The following is a 21,131-nucleotide window of genomic DNA, read 5'->3' on the forward strand; positions in this document are numbered from 1 at the left end:
AATAAAACAACGGTCAAGCATTGCCAAAGACTTGGTTCTATTAAGAGGTTATCAATCCATTTTAAATTAAGCTTAAATTTTTTCCCTGTATTTAATGTATCTGTGTTTACTTTTTTGTGTTGAGATTGTTTTCAGTACATATTATGCTTGCCATGACTTTAAGGTTGAGTGTGATATTAAGTAGGCCCATGTCTTAACTTTAACTTTCTTTTATGGAACAAGATTTGCATGTATGCAGTATCATATTTCTATGTGATCAGAATGAATGTGATCAGAATGAATGGACTAGAAATAAAAAAGCAAAATTGCACAAGAATGCAGATGCCAAATATGTAGATATGATCTTAAACGAACATATTACTTTAGAATATTGTCATCAGTTACCTACGTTGTTGTACTCCTGTATGACTTTCTTTCTTCTGCGGAACACAAAAGGAGATGTAGAATGTTAGCAGCTGACATTTTGTCACCATTTACTTTTTTTTCTACGCAATGAAACTGAATGGTGATTCAAGATTTCAACCACTATACGGTTTGCACAACACTTTTCCATCAAGACAATATGTGTGAGAGTTCATAAAGCAGGAATATCAGTTCCTTCTAAATGTAGTTTTGCTCCTGTTTTTTTTTTCATTTGACAGTTACTCAAACAGTACACACAGAGACTAGAGCAGAAGTAGGAAGTTTATCTCTGACTAAAACAGAAATGTTGGGGGGGGTTAACAGATTTTCCTCACAGAGTATGTGATGAAACGCTGTCACTTTTTCCAGCCAACAAAGTTCTACTTTAGTAAACCTGTATTAAACTAATGTCAAATATCAGATGCATTCAGATGGCATTATGAGCCTGTGCACCTCTTAAAAGGTGTAAAAGCATTCAGAAGGTGTAACATATGAGTTTGTTGGAAAGCTGTTAAAGAGGAAGGATGTGCGGTTCATAAAATGTGACTTCTCTTACCAGCACTGTTTATTTCAAAGCAACTATTTCTCCATTTGTATGATGCTGACATTTCACCAAGTTTTTTATTCTCTCTTTGTGGGGACGTTCCACAGATGTTGATTGCTTTTTAAACCAATTTTAATGGTATTTTTTATCAATTTCTTATACTCACAGAAATCTTTTTTCATTTTTACATTTTACATATATTTATTTATCAAACTCCCTTTTGGAGACCACTGGCATTTCCCCGCTATGTGGTTTTACTATACATTTGGGGAACTGTTCAAACATACGCATGCGCAGACGCTAAGCTTCAACTATTTTGACACGCCTTCTCTCTTACTAGGGTGTTAACATCACACCAGACGCACCATTTTTTGTTAAAGTTTTTGTCAAATATTATAAGCTTCATAAATGGCATTAGGTCAGTTATTTGCATTCTTAATACTCCATGTGATCTCCAACACAGGTAATATACTATAAAACTGTACTGTTGATAAATTAAATGTTAATAATATTCACATGTGATGTCTCAAACCGTGTGATGTGGGTTGAAAAATTCTGAAAAAAAATTGTACATGACATTGTAAATCCAGTTTTTCTATATAGTTTGCAAGCACTGTGACTACTTCATGATTTGATAAAATGTTACCGAAACGAATCAGATCGTTAGAAGGCTTTTAGGATTTTTAAGCTGTCTGACCTTGGTGCTTGTGTCCTTTTTCTTTCTTTCTTTTTTTTGTGGTAATATTTAGGCTATTCCGCCTGAAATAAATACAGCTCCAGTTACCCTTCCCTAACCTTTCTTAGAGACGAGTGTTTGTTTTAAATCTCTTTTGAAAATCATGGGTTGAGTATAATTTACAGATTTATATCTAAAAAAAAAACATTTAGTTTACAACATCTTCATATTTTCATATAATTTTTCATTTCGATAATTGGACTGCTTGTCATAAATCTGAGACATTGGATATATGACTCTTATTGTAAACGGATAAACCTTACACCATGTCTAAACAGGATGCAGCTTGACAACGCCATGTTCTAAATGGGTTTGACATGTCGCACTGCATCAAGTGTGGCCAAAATGAGATATGTTCAAATGCGTTCTATAGTTTTCCTGTTTCTTCAGTTTTTGCAAATTAATACGATGGCAGAATTTTCAAGTTTCGTAGAAGGGGAAATGTGTTTACTGTAGTTTACGGCACTACATGTTTTAACTCTGTACTGCTAAATGTCAATTTGGATACTGACCCTGAACTTAACCCTAAACCACATAAGGTACATGTAGTTGCCATTGTTTTGTTGGGTAATAACTACACTGTAAGTGCAGATACTCAAAAAAATAAAGCGCAGCCTGTTTTACATGTATGTCTGTCTTCTGTTTGTTGCTCTCTCTTTCTGTTCCTTTCTCTCTAATCCTTACCCATACAAAACCATTGGTCACTGCCGCTGTCAATCTCATTCATCCTTGAAAGATCTAGATAGATTACAGTTATAGATCCAAAATGATACTGTAGTGTTATCCCATATTGCTGAAATGCCGACATTGATAGATCTTATTCCGTCTAGAACTCCGTCTGTAGTTCCATCGCTTATTCTAGCTTTGACAGACCAGAAATACATTGGGCAGTTGTTATTATTCTGACATAGATAGTGGATAATGATTGCAACATTGTCTTGTATTAACAACCTTGAAAATGAGATCACTGTTAACCCATATCCACTTGTGAAGACAATACAAATATATGTATATATATGTATGTATATAATATAATCTACAACTAATAAACAAAACGTATAGAAAAATAGCAAACAATAACAATAAATAATAATGAGGATAAGGAAACATAAAATGAAATAAATATTCAATAGAGGCCAAGGGCAAAGGATGTAGATGTCATTAATCATCCTCAGCCATTAATAAATCATCCAAGAAGTGTTACGGTAGCTCTGTGCATAGTTACCAATGCAAAGCTCATGGGTTTGATCCAGAGGGAATACACATGTTAGTAAAATAATATAAATATTTATATTACATTTATATAAATGTTTAATATATTACATTAAATCTACTTTGTTAATTCGTATTAGTGTTTTGTTGTACAGTAATTGTATTAAATTAACTATTTTTTAAAGTTTGTTGCATGTTAATTTGATAAAAATAACGACGTGTTACTTTGTCACATTTTAAGAAACTGCATGGTACATTGAAGTAGCGGTTGAGGTTGGTTACGCAATCTAAATTCAAATAGTAGAGAGGCAAGTTAAGACAAGAAACAGTTCTTCTCGGTTTATTTTACTTCTTTTCAGAAATAATCTACAGGTACTCTTTTGTTTGAAGTTACGTCCCGTCAACAAACACGTGCATGTGCGATAACGTTTGTTATTTTTGTTGCTTTGAAACCATCTATAAACGCCTTTTTTTTAAAGGAACTAGGCTACATTTAGAGAACTGTCATGGCTAATGTGTAAATTCACGTGCTTCTGATTTCCTGTGTCATGATTCCACTGTCATGTCATGGTTATTCTTGTCTTGCAGTGGAGTCATGGCATAGGTTCTTGGGTTTTGTGTGAGTAGGACATGTCTTTGCTTACATATTGGCTGACATGTGCCTTCTCATGTCTTGTCTGTGTTTTCCCTCCATCTCGTTTCCTTGTTACCTTCCCATTAGTGTTTCATTACACACACCTGTCCCTTGCCAATTATCCTATGTTCGTTTCCCTTTAAAACACCCTCTTGTCTATTGTCTTGTGCTCTTGGATTGTTTGATGTTACGGTACTATACGTCGTTCCCTGAACTCTGTCCTTGTTATCAAAGTTATACCTTGTTGCTGGAATTCTGTCGTGTGAGGAACCCCGTCTTTTGTTCTGTAAAATCTATATCCCTTGTTAATATTACCTCGTGTTCTATAAGTTTAGTTAAGTGTCATCCTAAGTGTTTGTAGTCTAGTGAGTCCTTGTCTTTGATATCTGTTAAAGTTCTCCTGTCCTGTTTTCCCCTCGTGGGTTTTTGTTTTGCCTTTTAGTCCTGTGTTGTATAAATAAAGTCCCTGTTATCCCCCTAACCTCTGAGTCTGCCTGCACTTGGGTTCCCCGCCCTGAAAACCCTGACATCCTGTGCTTTCACAGTTCTTGTGCTGCTATTTAAGGTTTTGACTCACAATTCACAAGTTGCGACCATATTACTTCCGCATACTGACATATTTGCGAGAAAAAAGGAATTCCAAAGGAGAAAATTAGTGGCCGTGCCTTGCGTTTGCTACGAATTGATTTGATGTTTAAAAACAGCTGTTGCATTGATTTTGATTAAGACTCTAGAATAAAACATTTGATCAGTGTTTAGAATAATAATTTATGTAGGAAGAGAAATTGATACATAAATGATAATTGATTAATAAATGAGTGTGCATCAAAAGTATAGTTTCATACAAATACTACTAAATACACATACATACAATAATCTGCTAATTTTCTTCTTTCAAACAAGACCAACCGTAGGTCTTTATTCCAAAGAATTCATGAGTTATAGCCATTTTGGTTTCGACAGTGCGTTTTCATGTGAAGGCTCAAAGGGCTGTGAAAATTAAATGGTTTTAAATCGGTATAATTCTGTAGAAAATCTTTCACCTGTTATGTCTGCACTTCGTTCTGTAAACGTGTTATCCGGTTCTGTATTCTGTGATACTGTGAAAGTTAAGCGCCTTTGGTCAAGTGGTGGTGAGGTTGCGAATTGCAACGACTCACGCCACCCATCTGCTCACATGTTTTTTTTAATGAAGTATGATAGCCGACACTTCACATGTCTCTAAATTTGACAACAAACTAACTTCATAAATGCTCATTTAAAAACAGATTTAAAGAAAAAATGCTCTTTTAAATGTATTTATTATTTTATGAATATTCAAATACTTCTCACAAATTTCAGCAATTTGTGTGAACTAGTTTGTTTTCTTTCTCCACACAGTATCCCGTGCTAAAATGCAGCCCACAGCAATACTTGTCCAGGAAGGATGTTCTGTTTTGTTGAAAATGCAAACACAATTACCACAGTTTGAGGATTTAGTATGGATCAAACATCCAGATGATGTTGTAGTCTCGTATAGTTCTATATCAAAAAAGGATAAAATAAACAAGGACAGAGTGGATTTCAATAACATAAGCTTCTCTATTACACTGAAAAACACATTGTTAAATGACAGTGGAGTATACGAGGCGAAAACAAGTGGAAGATACACTAGCATTACAGGTCTATACAATGTAACTGTTGGTAAGTGTTAAGTGTTTTGCAATAAATTATTGACCTCATTAAACAAAGCCTAACATAGCAAAGTAATATGATAGAATTATCTGTTTCTATTTGAAATGTGTTAAAATGTTATAACATTTTGTTAGAATAATTGTAAATTGAATTTAATCTTAATTCCTCTTTATAGGTCCTGTGAGCCATGCATCAACCATCAAGTCAATTTTTCGCCTATGGATATTTCTTGTTCCTTTGAACATTTTTTAATTAATGTACGCTGTAAAACTAAACAAATTTGGTTTACTAACTAAAATGTATTTCACCCATGTGTGGTGTTCTAATTTTTGTTACTCAGCCAGTGTTGGTGGGTCTTGTGGACCCGCTGCAGTTTTTTTTTAATTCAGATTACACAATCAAACACGTTACATTAAAATAATCAAAAGATGTTTACTTCATCCCAATTACAAGTAATCTAAATAGCATATATGTTTTTTATTTGCCCTGTACCTTTGTTAGACAACATTTATAAATTGAAGTTTATTAAGAATGCTCAGCGTTTTTTTTGTGGGAACAGCAGGGGAAGAAACACAAAACAGAAAATTTAGACTTACACATTTACATTAAGTCATATAGCTGACGCTTTCATCCAAAGCGACCTACAAATGAGAAATACAATATAAGCAATTGGAACAACATAAGGACAACAAATAACATAAGTGAAGTAGAACTGGAACCAAACAGCCTACCACAGTATCAGTGTTGTAGTCGAGACCAGGGGCCTGTACCATGATGGTAGTTGAACAAACTCTGGGTTACAGGATTAGTTTTGGGTTGTCAAAACCAAACCAACGTGATCAAGCTTTGTTGGTACCATGAAGCAGCTCCAGGAGTTTCTTTGTCAACTCAAGCTATGATCCAGAAGCTAAGATTAGTTTGTGCGCGCGTGCACATGAACGAGTGACGTCGGGATCGCTAAACCAATCGCGTTCAACATGGATACAGGGAGTTCCGTAGGTTGGAAATAATTATGCGCAAATATTAGTAACACAAAAATGTATTTCCGCCACGGAGTAATACTGTTTCTGCTGTCTACGCAAGAGAGAATGGTTTCAGAAACACTGCTGATTGAGTTAATGCACAATTTGAACGACCATTTAGTACACACATTTATTGTAGTATACTGTAGTAAGGTAAATATTACAGTAATGTAATATGATGTGTGTTATGTGTGTATGTGCCCCATCAGTGGATGAACATATCCTGCTAACATTAGTTATCATTTAGTTTACCTTTATTAATGAGGATGAAGCACATGATGCAGTGAAACGATCTATGTGCTGACAAAGTTAAAGAGATTAATGTACTGTACTATTCATTATGGCACAAGTGTGAATGTGAGGATTTATATTTTATGTTACTGGTGTCTCTGTTATTGTAGGACATTTCACAATTCCTTCCCCAAAAACTGAAGTGTCTACCTCCAAAGGTTACAGAAGTAACACATGTATTTTGTGAACAAAATACACTAGAGAAGCTTACTCTCAATAAAGAAGGTTAAATAAAAAAATACCAGTATGTGAACTTAGTTGTCAGTTGAAGTGTTCATTTAAAAATCCGACGGTCATCTCAATCCTGACTCTGGTTTGATTGAGGGCCATGTTGAAGTGGTTCTGCGGTCAGGATAGCAAAAACCTCTGGCATACATAGGGACCCCCGTCTCCCACCAACAGGCTATTAAACAGCCCTGTTATACTTTACCTTCCTTAAAGCAGTGACAAAAACACAGATGCATAGGGAATGTTGTAGGCATTATAAGTATTAAAAACGTCTTAAACATTTAAAAATGTAGGCCTACTTTATGATACATTATTAAGGTTCATTGTAAGTGTAACTTGATAACAAAAAGATTAAAATAGCAGTGTTAAAAAATATGTGATGTCACCTGTCAATTTATGGTTTTGTCTATATCTTACTGTAGCTGTTTAATAGAAAGTTTCTTCAGTGGACAAAGACACAGTGAACACAGTAAAACTGGAAGAGTTCCTAGATGTTCTGCACCACAAACAAGAATGTAAAAAATGCAATGCAAAGAAATACATATTGTATGTAGTACAATAAAAGAATGGAATATTAATACATTTAATTCCATGTGTAAGGGAAAGCCAGCAAATGCCATCTCTAAAATCAGATTTTACCAACATAGTTACCATTACTTGATTTTATATTTGTTATATATATTTACATCTTTCATTTTAGTATTTTTATTTGATTAAACATTATTAAAAATAACTAGCCATTTTAACACGCACTGTGAGTTAGTTGCCTCACTTATATGTAAATTTGCTCGCCGCTGATTGGTTTATTTTCGTTGTACGATCTCTAATCTAGATCATAGCCTGCTCCGGAGCAGGTTAGCCGTGCAGCGTAAATTACCATGGCGATGAACACCGATTAAAGCTGAGTTACTTTCATGGTACCTAAAATCCAGGGTTGGCGCAAAGTAATCCTAAATTTACCTGGCTAGCCACCTCAACCGGCTGCATGGTACAGGCCCCAGCTCATTCGAGTCCCGAGAGGGTTGAGTCCGAATCAAGAACGAGACCAGAGTAGGTCCAGTCTGAGTCCAGTCCGAGTCCACATAAGGTTGGGTCTCCGATAAGACCCAAAGAAATCTTCAAGAATATGTTAATTGTTTGGTGGAAACAATAAAACTGGCAGCAAGCTCATAGAGTGCTTTAAATATACCATGACATGGACACTGTGTTTTATATACTTAGATTGATTTTGGTTAAAAATATTATTAGTTGAGGGTAGTAGTGTAAAGGTAAATTTATTTCAATTATGACTCTCCCCTGAGCAAAGATATCTCCAACATACATTATTTCTATATCTTAGATGATGTTGAAAAGACCTCCCCTTACTGGCCAAAAGTAAAGGTGTTTCTATTTCTTTTATTACATCTTCTGAACGTCTGATAGTGATGTAAAACTGGTTAAAATCTGGAGTTTATCAAACTACTTTCAGTTTTCACAAGGAAATAAGTTAAATGAAACTCTGACACACACACTGAGACACACTCTGACATCACTCATCATACAAACCTCAAGAATGGTGACAATCATCAAAATAATTCAGATAACTAGATCAACTTAAAAAAAAAAAAACTTTTCAATGTCTTTAATATTATGGATGGGACTCGAGTGGAATCGGTAATAAGTCCAATTCTGAACATGTTCGAGTACGAGTGAAAATGCACAGGTAAAAACAATGTTATTTGTTTATGGTAATTTTCCTTGTTTGTTTGTTGTTCAGCTAACCAGAAGATTTATTTAATTTGTGTATTTTCGGTCAATATGGTAAACGTACATTCATTTTAAATAACGCTACCAGAGACCCTATGCCATATCGAACTCGTCCGGTGCCCAAGGCATTTGTCAAAGTTTTAGACCTGAAACCACTGGGACCCATGAGGACTGCTACCTCGACGCAAGTCAGTTTTACATGGCAGATGAGTGAACTGTGCATCCAGCATTTAAAAAGTATCTGAATTTCTTGCTTTGGTCTTTGTCAGAACTGACTTCAGGCAGCAGGTAGAGATCATGCATCTGTGGATTCGGCACTCAACTGCTTCTCCTGGGATTCCCTGATGTGAAACTTTTATATTTCAAGTCGAATTTGAACCACTGGTTTTTTGGAAGCAAATTATTAACCAAAATAATATGGACTGAAAAGTATTATGTCAAATATTAAAGGTTATATTTTAAAACAAGTTGAATTTTTTAACTAAATATGATATGATTTAATTTTGATAATAGAATTTTTAAACGGTGAAATCGTGTCTGAAATGTTTTAATTTGAAATATTCACAGCTTAATTCTACAACCATATTGAATTCCAGACTCTAAAATTGCAAGCACTGTTAATGCAACAGATTTATTTTTGATCAGTTGTAATATAATGCTTTTTATTTTTGATTAGCAATCCAACATGCTTTTACGCTTCAAAGATTAATGGCATAAAAATACTTCCATAGTCTTGATAATAGCTTTGTACTTCTGCTTCTCCATGTCATGTCCGTCTTGTTTTTTTTGGCACAGTCATGACAAAGCCTTAGGTTTTGTCTGGAGAGAATCTAATATTGTCGATCTTGACTAAATATGTGTTCTCTACAGTCTCGTCTTTAGCCCCGCCCCTCTCGTTCCGCATATAGCTTTCCACCTGTGTCCCATTACCCACACCTACCCATTGTTATCTTCCTTTGTTAGTCTCCCTATATAATGCCCTTGTTGTTTAGCTATATTCATAGTTTGTCAAGTATGTTCTAGTTTAGCCCAATTGCACTTAGTCTATGTTCTGTCGTGTTTGAGTTTATATTATCTTGTTCTTGTTTTGTGTTTTGTGTTAAAAAAATCATTTTGTTAACCTCCTCTGAAACTGCTGCCTGCTATTGGGTTCTTCCCCTCATTTCATGACAGTTTAGTACGTACGTGGTCAAGACACTTGCATAACGGCATTGAAACTCCCAAGTCAATCCTGACAGCTGTATGTTTGGACTTGATATGGTTTATGTGCAAAAAGTACTGCTCACACAGATATGAGGAGTTAAACAAAGCGCATCCATACTGACTAATGTGACAAATGTGATTACAGTGAGGCAACGAATTCTGTATCATACGCCACAGAGAGCCGTAACTTTCAATAAAAACATGACACTCGCTCTTCTAAACTCCTCGTGCCCTGGCCGGGTATCTTGAATCTGGGCTTCGGGTGCAAGAGGTTACCATAGAAACGTTGCTTGCCATTGATAAGTGTGGTGACGCTTGCGCATAGCACTGCATGCGTGTTTTTACCATGAGTCCAGGACAACCTTGAGTCATATATTATGATGTTTTTAACAATCAAATTATGGTGAAGGGTAAAACACCTGGCGAGGAATATGATTTTTGAAAAATAATGTAAATGTGATTCAAGAACTTTTGATAATTATTCTCGACCTTCAGTGTGTTTGCCTTTAGATGTTTGATTTTGAATGTTTATGGAACATATACTGAGCAATATTCATTATCCATTTATTATCAAAACGTTCAAGCTAATAAAAATAAAATGTTTTAGTAGATCAAACATAAAATTAATGTTTGAGGTCAGATTGTTTTTAAAATAACATTTTTGGGCTTTTTATGGAACAGGAGAAGAAGGTTAGGACATGACCCAGTTCTGACTTTGGATTCAAAGCGTTGTCCTCATGAGCCAGCAACTGAGCATGTGCACAGACCACGCCACTACACTGCCCTAAAAAGGCAAAGCGCAGAAACCACATATTTACTCAAAATTGAGATAAGGTTTGAAATGGGTTTTGTGACATCTCTTTTGTCCTTTGACAAAGTCTCCTTGTTCAATCTTGAACCGTTTAAGAGAAACAATAGTGTCAAAATTGCAGTAGGCCCTACTTACTCCAATAAAACTTTAAAGACATTTTTCTCTGTTCCCGTTGTACGATCTGGCCAGACCAAAGGTGACCATTTGGGGCATCGTAAAACACCCTGACCTCTCAGCAGGAGTCTAACCGGCGCCAGCAAGTCCGATCCAACTGCCCTCTCTTAAGCATCTATCATTTGGTCAGGATAGATTCTAACACCCTCCCTTTGACTACAAAGGAGTCCCAACGAGGAGGATGGGGTGCTTCTCCAACGATGGACCATATGGCCTAAAAGGAATGTGGCCTGTGTTTTCAACCCCTTTTGAAATTGTCTGTCTTTTCCCGACGGATCGAAACCATCAGGACTCTGAAAACCACTTTCCACGGCCACAAGACCTTGTCCAAGCACACTCAAAGGAAACCAATGCAAGTATAGAAACTATATTCTAAACCGCTGCGTTTTACAAGGAGATTGTCCTCGATTGTTCATGCAGATGTGAATAGCTGTTTGTAATACTGCCACCCCTTTTGTTTGTTAATATCTTACCTATCTTTAATGTTTTTATGTTTCATGTTACGTTTGTCTTAACGTGTTATATCTAGTTAGTTGTTAAGTTTCCCCTTTTAGTAGGCTATAGTCAATAAACCCGCATTTGTTATCTACAATCAAATTGTTGCTGTGTTTCTTAATCACATATTAGCGTCACTTAAACTGCTTGATTTCGTTATAATTTCTGGAGCGGTACTGTACTACAGTAAGAGTGTTATGTTTCCAAGACCAGGAAAGTAATATTTCTTAGATTTGATATACGATCTGCTGATCACTTGGTTGATAAGTGAATCTAGTTTGTCGCTATTATTAGGTCTGCTGAATCCGATAAAAGTGTATAAAATAGGTATAGTTAATCCTCATTAATTATCCTTATTTTACTGTGATCAAACTCATAGTTCCCCAAAATACACTACACAGTGTTTGTGTTTCTGCCCTTTGCCTTTGTAGTGCAGTACAGCTCCAACAGACATGAGGTGAGAGACTTGCAAAGACAGGCTCAAAAGCATGAAAGCTATTTTGGTTCAAACGCGCACACACACACACACAAACGGCTAGAGGTTAGTATTTTTTTGTCATGCTAGAATCGCTTCTCAGTTCAGTGCCTCAGATGACAGCAGCATTGTGGCAATAAACTATTTCGTCTTTGCAATGGACTTTGGTTATCTGCAAATACTTTTCATAACGGTTTTAAGTTCCACAACAGGTATCAATATCATTTTTATAACCTTCTATATGAATTCAAATCTATGTTAAGAGGGAGATAATTTTGCGCTCTACTCCCTGAAGTAATGTTACTGGATGCATTTGTATAATAATGAATACATGTACATATGGTATATAAAACTGGCTAGGTACATTTTTAAATATATAATTTAAAAACAAATACATGTATTAATGTTCATTGGTCTGTCTCATGTTTAACATAGGTTGAAGCAACTTGACCATCTAATGTTGAAGTAATGTTAATGTTGAAAAATACCTGAGGACAGTTATTGTACTGTATTCGTTTATTTTCCTCTTCAGCATCCGAAGCTGGAGATGTCGTGTTTGTACAGACAGGAAGTTCTGTTCAACTGGACATACAACAAGAAAAAGCGCACAAATTTGAAAAAATGTTGTGGGTCAAAGATGAAGTAGAAAATTTAGTGAGATTTGCAAACGATCCACATGTTATACTTTACAAGACCAGTGTCGATTTTAATAACAAGACTTTATCTCTAATACTGAAGAATGTACAGAAGAATGACAGTGGGGTGTACAAAGCAAAATCGACCGGCGTAAAAGAAATATGTATTGCTGAACACAAAGTAAAAGTTCTAGGTGAGTCTGGTTTAATGGAATAATCAATCAGACTGAAACAAGTTTGTTGGATCAATGTGAAACCCCTGTTGGTGTTTGTTTGATAAATGCATGAGAAGTTAAAATGTTGGTGTTTGTTGGATCAGTGTAAAATTAGGCTTTACCATTTAGATTTTTGTTTGTGTTTTCAATGTATGAAACTAGCAGATTATGATTTTTATATCATAAGTAGGAAATGACAAATTCTGTGATTTGTTTTTGTCATAATTAGTAAACAATGGTTCTTTTAACTTTTTCAAGGCTTTAAAATCTTTGTTACCATTGTGAGCATTTTATTTAAGAAAATAGACATATACAATAAAATACCATGCATTTACTGCAATGTTAGATTCACACTGATAAAACAAACATCAAAATTCTAAAATCCCATTGACATTGCATTTACATTTACTAATTTAGTACATGCTTTTATCCAAAGCGAATGAGGTAAACAATAGAAGCAATTAGAACAACATTAGGACAACCGAAATCATAAGTGCAGAAAAACTGGTCTCATATAGCGTGCAACAGTATACAAAGCTAAGGATTTTTTTAGGATAGAAAGAATAAAAAAGAAGCAGTAGTCAGAACTAATTGGTCAGGTGTTGACAGAAGAGATTTGTTTTAGCCGATTCTTAAACTTAATGAAGAGAGGAGTGAAGTGTGCGCATTGAAGACCACTCTTGCCGCTGCATTCTTGCTCATCTGTAGCAGTTAGGTTGTGCTTTCCTGTAGCTCAGTATAGAGCATGGCGTTGCAACGCCAATATTGTTGGTTTGACCACAGGGGATTGTACATACTTAGAAACAAATGTATAGTATAATGCAATGTGAGTGGCTTTGGATAAAAGCATAGTCCAGTCTGGACAGGACAAGAGCATGGACTAGGACTTGCTTGGACATTGATCCAACAAAGACCAAGTAAGGCATTTATTGGCATTTATTGGAGTTTCACTTAATGTACCATATATTTTTTTACCTTAATAGTCATACACTCCTATTGCTAAAACATAAATGAAACTATTTTATTAGTTTATGTAATCTGTAAGAGAGACAAGGCCTGCCTCATCTTGTAAAGTTATTGAATGTACAGTATTTGATATATGATGTAGCAGGTTTCTTACAATAAATACATTTCAGGTCCAGTGAAGACTCCTCTTCTGAATCACACCATGATCAGCAATAGCTCATGTGTTTTAAATGTCTCCTGTTTTGGTCATGACCTCACACTCAGCTCCACCTACCACAGCAACTGCAGTGAAGAGGAAGTGACATCATCTGAAATCCACAATCTAGCTCTGTATTGTAAAGAGGACGTATTTGTTTGCAACTATAGTAACCCAGTAAGCTGGAGGAATGACACGATAAAGATAAAACAACTCTGTACAACTCATGAAAGTAAATAACTGACACACTACACAACACCCCAAAACCAAATATATATTTTTCAGACCAGTGTCCATTTGCTCTTTCATAAAATAAAGTTTACTATTTCTTAAGACAAGCGGTCTGATGATCTTGTTCTGTGTTTTTACACCTTTGATTTCAGAAGACCATTCTAAAGAATATCGCACATTTTCTTCTATCCTTTGGCTTATAGTGATTGCTGTCACTATATCAGTGCTACTACTATTAGGGGCAACTGTGCTGTATTGCTCTTACAGGAAGTATAGAAAAGGTACAGTCATTTTGTATCTTCCAATATATTGCATGAAAAACAAAGACTCAGACTCTTTCATTCAACTGCTTTGAGGATTACAATAGACCTGCATGTTTCTGTCACAGGCAATGATCATACACTATCACAAACTGTTATATTTACTGTGGTGACTTTAAAGATCAGCTGATCCTTTACATTACAAACCTTTGCAGGTACTAAACAGACTGATGACACAATATATGCCGAAGTGGAGGTAAGATTCAAACTTATTCAAAGAAAATAGAAAAATGCCACACGTTTGTCGTTTACAGGAAGTGCTTCGAAAATTGCTATACAGCACAAGCTCAGGGCTAGTTAGCTGGAGGTTTATGCAGCCCATATATTCATGTATTTGGTAGTGAAATATAAATATCAGTAATAAATGAATGTGTGTATGAAGAAAGTGTAAGACTGTATGACTCTTTCATTGGAATGTTTTTACAGCCAAACAATGACGTACAAAGAGATTTGGAGATGTCAGAAAGATCAGAGGATCCACATACTGTGTATAGTTCTGAAAATCTTGTGCCGGTGAGAATACATTTAGTTTTTATTACAAAGAAATGCACGCAGAATTTGTGATTGCTATACTCAAAACTAATTCAAGGAATAGTTCACTCAACAAGGAAAAAATCTGTCATCATTTACTCACCCTTGATGTGCATTGGTTTTGTGTTCATACAGTAGAATTGAATGGTTACCCTCGTTGTTTAATTATAATTCTTTAAAATATCTTATTTTGTGTTCTGCAGAAGAAAGAAAGCCATATGCCTACAGGTTTAAATGACAAGAGAGTGCATTTTCATTTTTGAGTGAACTTTCCCTTTAGATACCTCAGAAAATTGTAGATACCCACACACCAATGAGTGATGGTTCTTAAGAACGCTCTGTGTATTTGGTCAATTCATTCAGCATCCATACAGTTTAAAAGCTTGTATCTCTTTTAGAAATTATTCCCTGCCTCTTGTTGAATGAGAGCACACCTGAGAAAAATATTTTTTTCTTTAAAAATTTCAGGGTTACCAAGAGCAGATTAGCACAAGAGAATGTCACATATACAATGATGTTCCTGAAAGGGTGAGACAATTATTAATATCTAAAATCTTCATACATTAGCAGTTATATTACGGTTATAGGAGCATGCTGTATCTGTGAATGTTTTCTTAATTTATTCTGAAACATATTCTTGCTTTGATTTTTAAAAACATTGCATGACCTAACAAACATTCATCTCTAAGGAAGTAACTATGGGTCATTTAAGAGATTATTTTTTATGTGTTCATAGAATTGTGCAAAGACACAAAGAGGCATAAATCACCCCAAAACCACATACTGCACAGTGGGACAACACAATAGACCTTCAGCTGCTACAGAAAAAAATATTTCCATTTATTCTGTGGTTTCTAAACCACAAAATGGAAAACCTGTGATTAAAAAATATAAGATATAAGTGCATATGAGATCTTATTAATGCAACTTGATGCCTTTATTAATATTAACCATATACAAGCATTACAATTTTGTCAAAGAAACTGATTATTATTACCTTTTATTGAAGCTCATATTTTACTGTTATGATTCTGCATCGTCATGGTTTTCTTGGTCTAGTGGCAGGATCTTGACAGAGCATCATGTTTTGTGTGGAGAGAGACAAGTTATTCTTTATCCAAACATAATATGCACTCTCTCCGGTCTCATGTTCGTCCCCGCCCCTCTCAATTCCTTGTGTAGCTTTCCATTAGTGTTTCCCCACATCTGCCTAGTGTTAATTTACCCCATGTTAGTCTTCGCATACAATGCTTTTGTGTCTGCTGTCCTGTGCATTTTCGTACTGCTTATATAGCCTGTGTTGGCTATTCTGCCGGTTTGGGCCACATTGTATGCCTCACCTTGCTGATCGTCTTGCTGTTCATGCCTTGTGGAATTACCTCGTCTGGTTGTTATCTTGTTAGTGCTCTACGTTGCGTCGTGTTATTTAGTTTGGTTCCTGTTATTACTGTAAGTCTTGTTATCCTGTTCCCTTGTTTTTTTTGCCACGTGGGTCGTGTTTATTTTCAGTATGTTACATCAGTCTTGTCCGGGTTTTACCCCATCGTGGGTTTTTGTTTTGTATTCGTGTCAATAAAGTTCTAGTTGTTGTACAACGCTGCCTGCAATTGGGTTCTTCCCTCCTTGTCACTCCCCTGGTCGTGACATTCATTCCTTTATTTAATTTTACTGTTTTCTTTCTGTTTTGAGTTTGTTTAGATCATGCTTCGAGTTGCCTGTGATCTTCTATAGCTTACATTATTTTTTTATAGAGTTGAGAGTGACATATTGCCAGGTGCATTATGTCTCTGATCAGAATGAATAATAAATGATCAATAAAAAGCAAAACTGCCCTGGAATGACCAAATTCCAGAAAGTCCCACACACATGAACTTAAAACAGATCATCTAAAATATAACAAATGTGTCATCAGTTACTCATCCTCATGTTCTTATCTCCCTTTGGACTTCCTTTCTTCCATGGAACACAGAAGGAGAAATAGGCAGAATGTTTAAGACTGGCAGCCCCAGTAACCATATTTTTCCATACAGTGAAACTGAAAGATCACAGAAGCTTTCAGCAACTACACCTAAATCTCCTTTTGTGCTCGATGAAAGCCATGCGGATGACGCACAACGTTTTGCTTTTATTCATCATTAGTCAGTTACACTCAGAGACCAGAGTTGAAGGGGGAAGTTTATTTCTGACTCCGACGGAAACTTTGGTTCCTTTTTTCAACTGATGTTTCCCCTTGAGCCTCATTGAGCATGTGACACATTTGACAACATCCTTTTTTATTAAGTCTGTATTTTAATGATGTCAAATATCAGATGCATTTTGATGGCAAAATGATACTATGCAGCCTTCAGAAGTTTATGCAGCCGCAGAGTTTGTTAGCATTTGCAATATAGCTGTGAATCGAAAGGATGTGGTTCAAATGAGGTGTGACTGCGGTGGCCGCTTTTTATTTGAAGAGCTGTTTTACTGCAACTATACTATTTTCATTAAACAATTGATACTCATAAATATCCTAAAAATAATTTTATTGACACGATAATACACCTTAACACAAGTTTGTGTCTTTGTGTGGACTTGCCATAGACTTTTCATACTGACCCAATGTTGCAAAATTCTGAATAAATAAACTATGATCTGCAAAGTACAGAGAGTTTCACAAACATTTTTCAAATCCATATTTGCACAAAAAGCAAACCATAAATATATGTTAGACGTTCATCAAAAAGACAACCACGATACACAATAGTGGAATACACTACAAAAAAAAAAAAAAAAAACACAAGAAAACTAACTTGGTAGGAAAACTCTGGCACAAGGGATGACTAGCCTCCCCACTCTGGACTCCTCCCAGCTCCTAGAAATAAAGAAAACCAAAAAGAACAATTACCAAATTAAGCAAAACTATAATAAAGCATGTAACAAAAAAAGAAATCAAGGCAAGACAAATTTTTTTTTTTCTATTTCAATCAAGCAGGCAGCAACCCGGAAGCAAAAGTAAAGCAAAACAGCAGTATGAGACGTCAAGTCCTGCAGCGACAGATTACAAAACCATGCAAGGATGCACTGGTTGGTATCTAAAATACAAGTTCTCAATGTAAAACAATGACTTCACATACCTATCAACGCGATCGTAAAAACAAGAGTGGGGTTTACATACCCACATGGCGGAAAGCACCCACCACAATATATACCTGCCACCCAATGACACTCATTACTAGTGGGTGTGGGGTGCAAGACACAAGACAACCACGGAAGTATGTAAACAAAAGCCCCGGAGGGTGATTTATTGAATACAAACGAAATTATGACGCTTCAACAAAAGCTCCGCTTCGGGCCGTATCCTCCTTTCACGGCTCCTGACGTGGTTGACTGTGCGTAGGTCGTAGGCATCAGGTAAGCTCTAAATGATCCTCACGTAAACCCTCCTAGTTGAGGTGTCCTGCCGATCGTCAGACGTCCGAATCTTTAAAGAGGATTGAAAGATATGAAACGTCAGTGGGGTTGGAGGCTTGGAGATATGACTCCCTGTGTCTCCTGGCTGTGAGGCTTTTATACCCGCTGACAATTGGACTCAGGTGCCGACGATCGGCTAATCTCCTGAGTAGCCATGGCGACGCTGATTGGGAACGGACCAACTCGCCACAGTGGGCTTGGAGTTCAAGCACTGAAATTCATTTCACCACATTAGTATAGTACGTTGATGACTTGATAACAGCTTGAACAGACTGGGGTGGACAATCCCGGTGACTGATTTGGTCTGCTGCCAGCCAGCCGTTTTATTGTCTTTATGTACCAATGTGATAAATTCCGATTTTTGGCGTTAGATAAAATATGACTGTGGCAAGGGGGCGTGGTTTAGCACGGTCTGCGGCGAAGGGGCGTGTCGGGAGAATGACGGTGAGTAAGCAGATCAACGCTGTAGTGAAAACACCTGCTTCTCGTTCTAGTAATTGGAGAGGAGACGCTTTTAAGGCACGAAGGAGGAAGCAAAGAGAGAAAGAGAAACCGGCTGGGAAAACGAGTGCTGACTGTCGTAGAAGGACGAGAAAACAAGGACTATCCAGACAGACCGAAGGAATCTTCACCAACAAGAGTGTGTGATGTTAATCTCATTTAACAGTAGGGGGGGACAATACACATACAATTTCTCAAGAGCAAATTTTGAAGGGGACACAAATAATACAGTCAAAATAGTACTAACTACGACACTGAGCATTAGGTTCACAGGTTTATCATACAGACATGCAGTCATATTATAACTGAACTGAACTGTCACATACTTTAATATAAGCGAACAAAAAAGCTTATTATATATACTATATATTAAAGCCATTTATATATTTTCTGTCACTGTTGTGAAGACAGGAATCAAATATAAAACACTATTCATGATACTACATGAAATATCATTCTTACTGGAGCTCAACAGCTACTGATGAACTGAACCGCATAACTGACTTGAATGTGTTGCGCAATGCGCAGGTGAGACGAACGGGGCAGTGGGCCAAACCACTGTGAGAGGCAGGGGAGGGGGAACTCAACAGTTTCTAAATTTAAATTTGAGTTTGTATTTTCTTCTAATTACACAATTAGTTTAGGTAATAGAGATAGTTTATAGTTTATGACCATAGAGAATGAGAGTTTAATTGATTTGAGGGGGGACATCCCTCGGATGGAGGGGGACGTGTCCCCTCTGACCCCCCCGGGATTTACGCCCCTGAGTGTGTGTGTGAAACGTATGAGTGAGCGGGCGTGCAACCCGGAAGTATTGCATTAATAAAGAGTGTTTACGTTTTCCCAGCCACGCCGACCCCGCCTCCTTTCTTCCTTAAGCTTGAACCTTGTTACAATGACCTGTTTCCCCGATACTGCATGGGTAAGCAGGTAGTTCGCGCCGCACACTCAGCGCGTGCCTCCTTTCAAGGTGCGCAGCGTTTGCATTGCACTGCGCACTGCTGCTGTCGGTGTACAACCAGTAAAACGATGGTACACTTAAGGTGGGGAAAATCATCAGCACTGTGAATTCCTATGTCCTTTATAATTCAAAATGAAACGTAATTGAATCAGTCATCTCTGTTCATCCCATTCCTGAATGATCTCTGCTGCTGTGGCTTAACTGTTCTGTTTACTCCCTGCTGAAAAAAAAAGCTAAAACCAGCCTAAGCTGGTTTGCTGGTTTTAGCTGGAAGCAGCTGTTTTAAGCTGGTCTTCCACCCTCAGCAAGCTGGTCAAGCTGGTGTTCCAGCCAGGGCAAGCTGGTATTTCAGTCAAGTTGGTCATCCAGCCTGGCCAGGGTGGACTTTCAGCCTGGCCAAGCTGGTGTTTATTTACCATTTGATTAGTCAAGTTTTATCTTGTGACAAGAGTGGTTCACCATTATAGTCAGATAGGCTAGGTTGTATACAATAAATGTAAAAAAGACACACTTGTCAAAAATGTTTGTCATGATATTAAAGATATTTTAATATAAAAGTGCATATTTCCATTTACTTTTTTAGGCCAAAATAATAATCGAAAAGTACATTTCATTAAAACATATCTTGAAATGGATAACTTGGACGAAATAGTGAATAAAAAGCAGCACATTAGAGTCCAGCACAGATTGAAATGACTTCAGTGCTGTTTAAAACGCTACCTAGGTTAAGACCTCAAGCTGGATGATCAAATGCCAAGAGTATGATTTAGCAAATTCTAGTCAGAGGGTTAAATGCAAAAATACAACTACATCTGTTGCATTCTTTGAAATGTTGTTTATTGAATAAATTACATTTATACTTAGATATAAAAACAACATAGCTGAACAAATAGTCAACTTTCAATTTTCCGTTTCAGTATTAATTTACATTATTTCAGAATAGTATATAAATGTAAAAGTAACACAGACATAACGTACAATCAAAAACTGTCATGTTTAGTTTCATACTGCAGAGACTGAAACGAATTGCATAGGAATTGCATACAGAGTGTGTAGCACTATTAAAATGTGATAAATTGAAACGTACATACCCCCATTCAACTTTTTACTTGTTTGTCTTTTCCTGCCCTTTAATCCTATACCCATACTTTTTTTGCCTTAAGCTTTCATTCACACAACTTAGAAGACATGTATACAAATACTAATGGATCACCATAGATGTGTACAGTATACTAAACAACTATAACAGCTTATTAGTCTTCTTTAACTCTCCAGGACATGTACCCTTAATAAAAACACAAGGATCAAACAAAATCCATTGTGTTGTTTTGAACTATGTAAAAAAAGTCAAAATTAAACATTTTGGTATGGAAAAAATGAATGTATTCACAACATCTCATCTCTGAAAATACAGTAATATGTCTTGCAACTATTGGCAAGATTCCAGACAAATTCTCTCAAGTCAGCTGACTCCATCA

At 36.4% G+C, this 21,131-nt stretch overlaps 1 protein-coding gene and 1 long non-coding RNA gene across 3 annotated transcripts; both read left to right on the forward strand.

Moving 5' to 3' along the window:
- Positions 1-1,141: 1,141 nt before the first annotated feature.
- LOC130415053 (uncharacterized) lies at positions 1,142-9,003 on the forward strand. Its single transcript, XR_008905832.1, has 3 exons — positions 1,142-1,409; positions 4,909-5,211; positions 5,378-9,003. It is a non-coding gene; the product is annotated as an uncharacterized LOC130415053 (long non-coding RNA).
- Positions 9,004-11,725: 2,722 nt separating this feature from the next.
- On the forward strand, positions 11,726-16,336 carry LOC130417865 (CD48 antigen-like). Of its 2 annotated transcripts, XM_056743696.1 has the most exons (8): positions 11,726-11,859; positions 12,180-12,476; positions 13,634-13,891; positions 14,043-14,171; positions 14,366-14,406; positions 14,637-14,723; positions 15,210-15,269; positions 15,478-16,336. In XM_056743696.1, the coding sequence occupies exons 1-8, from the start codon at positions 11,805-11,807 to the stop codon at positions 15,640-15,642; spliced, it is 1,092 nt and encodes a 363-aa protein (XP_056599674.1). In that variant the 5' UTR covers positions 11,726-11,804; the 3' UTR covers positions 15,643-16,336. The 2 variants fall into 2 exon arrangements, with proteins under 2 accessions (XP_056599674.1, XP_056599675.1); XM_056743697.1 differs by lacking the exon at positions 12,180-12,476 and having other exon boundaries at positions 11,756-11,859.
- Positions 16,337-21,131: the final 4,795 nt, after the last annotated feature.

This window comes from Triplophysa dalaica, chromosome 3 (assembly GCF_015846415.1).
Source record: "Triplophysa dalaica isolate WHDGS20190420 chromosome 3, ASM1584641v1, whole genome shotgun sequence".
Classification (NCBI taxonomy): Eukaryota; Metazoa; Chordata; class Actinopteri; order Cypriniformes; family Nemacheilidae; genus Triplophysa; species Triplophysa dalaica.